This window comes from Vombatus ursinus, unplaced genomic scaffold (assembly GCF_900497805.2).
Source record: "Vombatus ursinus unplaced genomic scaffold, bare-nosed wombat genome assembly UNPS02014824.1, whole genome shotgun sequence".
NCBI lineage: Eukaryota > Metazoa > Chordata > Mammalia > Diprotodontia > Vombatidae > Vombatus > Vombatus ursinus.
Genome location: NW_020954602.1, coordinates 18,019 through 20,406, shown reverse-complemented (window position 1 = coordinate 20,406; position 2,388 = coordinate 18,019). Strand labels below are relative to the sequence as shown.

At 31.3% G+C, this 2,388-nt stretch overlaps 1 protein-coding gene across 1 annotated transcript in view; it reads right to left on the bottom strand.

Moving 5' to 3' along the window:
* The window catches only part of LOC114024771 (THO complex subunit 2-like), a gene marked incomplete at its 5' end in the record, with an annotated part of 41,642 nt that overhangs the window by 21,578 nt on the left and 17,676 nt on the right, over nucleotides 1–2,388 (bottom strand). Inside the window, 2 exons of the mRNA XM_027837911.1 lie at nucleotides 1,431–1,524; nucleotides 2,249–2,333. Coding sequence (XP_027693712.1) covers nucleotides 1,431–1,524; nucleotides 2,249–2,333 — 179 coding nt within the window. The remainder of the gene's footprint in view (nucleotides 1–1,430; nucleotides 1,525–2,248; nucleotides 2,334–2,388) is intronic.

The following is a 2,388-nucleotide window of genomic DNA, read 5'->3' as shown; positions in this document are numbered from 1 at the left end:
TTTTCAAAAAAGAAAAGGTGAAATTCTTAACTGAAAGGGATAGTCCATCACCATCATCAAAGGTGATATTCATTTGTTTAATTAATATGGAAATTCAGTAGAAAGGTAAGAAAGGTAAAGAATCACAAAATGAGTCTTCCCGACTCCAAACTCCCTGATTTTATCCACCTAGTTGCCAGATCAATATATATACGTAATACTTAATATATATGGTTAGCTAAAGAGGCTGAACAAATTAGGAAAACAACAGACAGAAGCAAAAGAACACCAAGATCTAGTGCTGGATAAACCCAAAGATCTCAGCAAAAAGCACCAGGCCTGGTGTCTGGAAGAGTCTGGAAGAAGTTCAAATTATGCCTCAGGTACATCCTAGCTATGTTACCCCAGATAAGTCTTAATCTGTCTACCTTAGTTTGTTCACCTATAAAATAGAGATAATGCTGTCCTTGGGTTTTTTGGAAGTATCAAGTGAGATAATAACTGTAAAGTACAGTAACTGGAACATAGCATATGTAATGCTAAGTTGTTGTCATTATTGTTTTTGTTCAGTAAGTGTCCAAGGTCACATCTAAACTCAGGTCTTCTATCTAGCTAATTATAACTATCTCTTTAAAGAAATATTCTTTTCCATTCTTTGAAATTCAAGAGTTCTACCCTTCTCCAATTTGTGGTACTATTCAATTTTTCATAATTTTTCAAGTATTACTAACCAAAAGTGATTGAGTAGGCACATCAACCAATTCTTTTGATATTCAAAGCAGCACTTAAGGAGGTGAGGTGATTTGAATTCATCAATCATTACATGATCTCTTACTCTTTCTTTACGTATATTGGTTTTTAAATCCTTTTTAGCTATAATTTTATTGAAATTTACAGCATAAAACCTATTCTCTTTGGCAGAGAAATCAGAAGCATAAGAAGTAAATATCCACCTTTAGTTATATACCTCCCCCTAGAGGAAACCCTGNATATCATCAGACAAGACACAAAAAGAAGATCGTATGTGAAATCACAAATGCCCATTACACAGCAATGACTTTTAGAAGTGTATAAAAAAATTCTACACACTGCCTCGTCCCACATTATAAACATTTGCTAAGTCAAATTTTTAACCCATGGAAGATGTTACTATCACAAATTGTAATATTATTATAAATTATAACAAATATAATTATAAATTTTATTAAATTCAACCCAATATCACAGGCCTACTACAATTTTCTGGACTCCAGCTACAGTTGAGAACTTTCTGTTATCTTCATATATGTTAATTGTTCCATAGAGACCTATTTAAGAATGATGCAATTATTTTGTGTACAAACACAATTCATTTTAAAGAGAAAAATACGTTTTCCACAGTATTTTTATATTTTTCTTATGTTTAGTTTACTGTTGCATAGAAGCATCTCTTTTTTGAAATGAAAGGATACATGCCAAAACATCATAATTCAAAGAAGTGAGATATTTCAATGAATCAACTACTGGTGTAATTAAGTTGTCATATTTTTGTATTTGTAATAAAATCTGAAAGATATGAAATCACAAAAAAAACAACAATTAATTTTGAAGCCAGCTACCTGACACAAAATCTGACATGTATCAATATGCCATCTGAATAAAGACATAAGGTATTTTCAAACTTTAAATTACTTTAAATATATTTTTAAATTGGAACTTTACATTTCTCCCACAGACTTTTTAAAGTTTTGAAGTAGATGAATTTCCAATTAAATCTGAAACTGCTTAACTTTCTTAACAAAAACTAGATTAAATAAAACAGAAAGCTCAGCAGATACAAATTCTATAAAGCACTTTTTGATACAAAAATAAATGCTGTATTTTCAACGTAATCAAAGATCTCATTTTTTCCTTAAAAGTACTACATACTCTAACATTAAGCCTTTAAAATTATTTTAAATCAAAAACATCAAACAAAAATGTTTTGTATTAGGACTATTCATAGCATGATAATGTAAAAAACAGGCCATTTCTGTCCTTGTTTATCAGCTGTTGCTGAGTTGTTTTTCAGTGGTTTGCCATTTCATTCTCCAGCTCATTTTACAGATGAGGAAACTGAGGCAAATAAGACTAAGGGACTTACACAGGGTCACACAGCAAATAAGTGTCTAAGGCCACATTTGAACTCAGGAAGAGAAGTCTTTCTGACTCCAGATTCTTGCCTACCCAGCTGACACAGTAAAATTTTGTTTCAAAATTCATGTAACTTTATGTAAATCTCGAAACCTACATAATCAAACAAAATAGTTGGGTTGCAGTGGCTCAGCTTCCCAATCCATCTTCCAGAGGGCTTGACATCTTCCTTTGTAAGACGCCTAGGGAAAAAAAAAAGATATATGAGTTTCATTATTTTTGTTTATTTTTAAACAC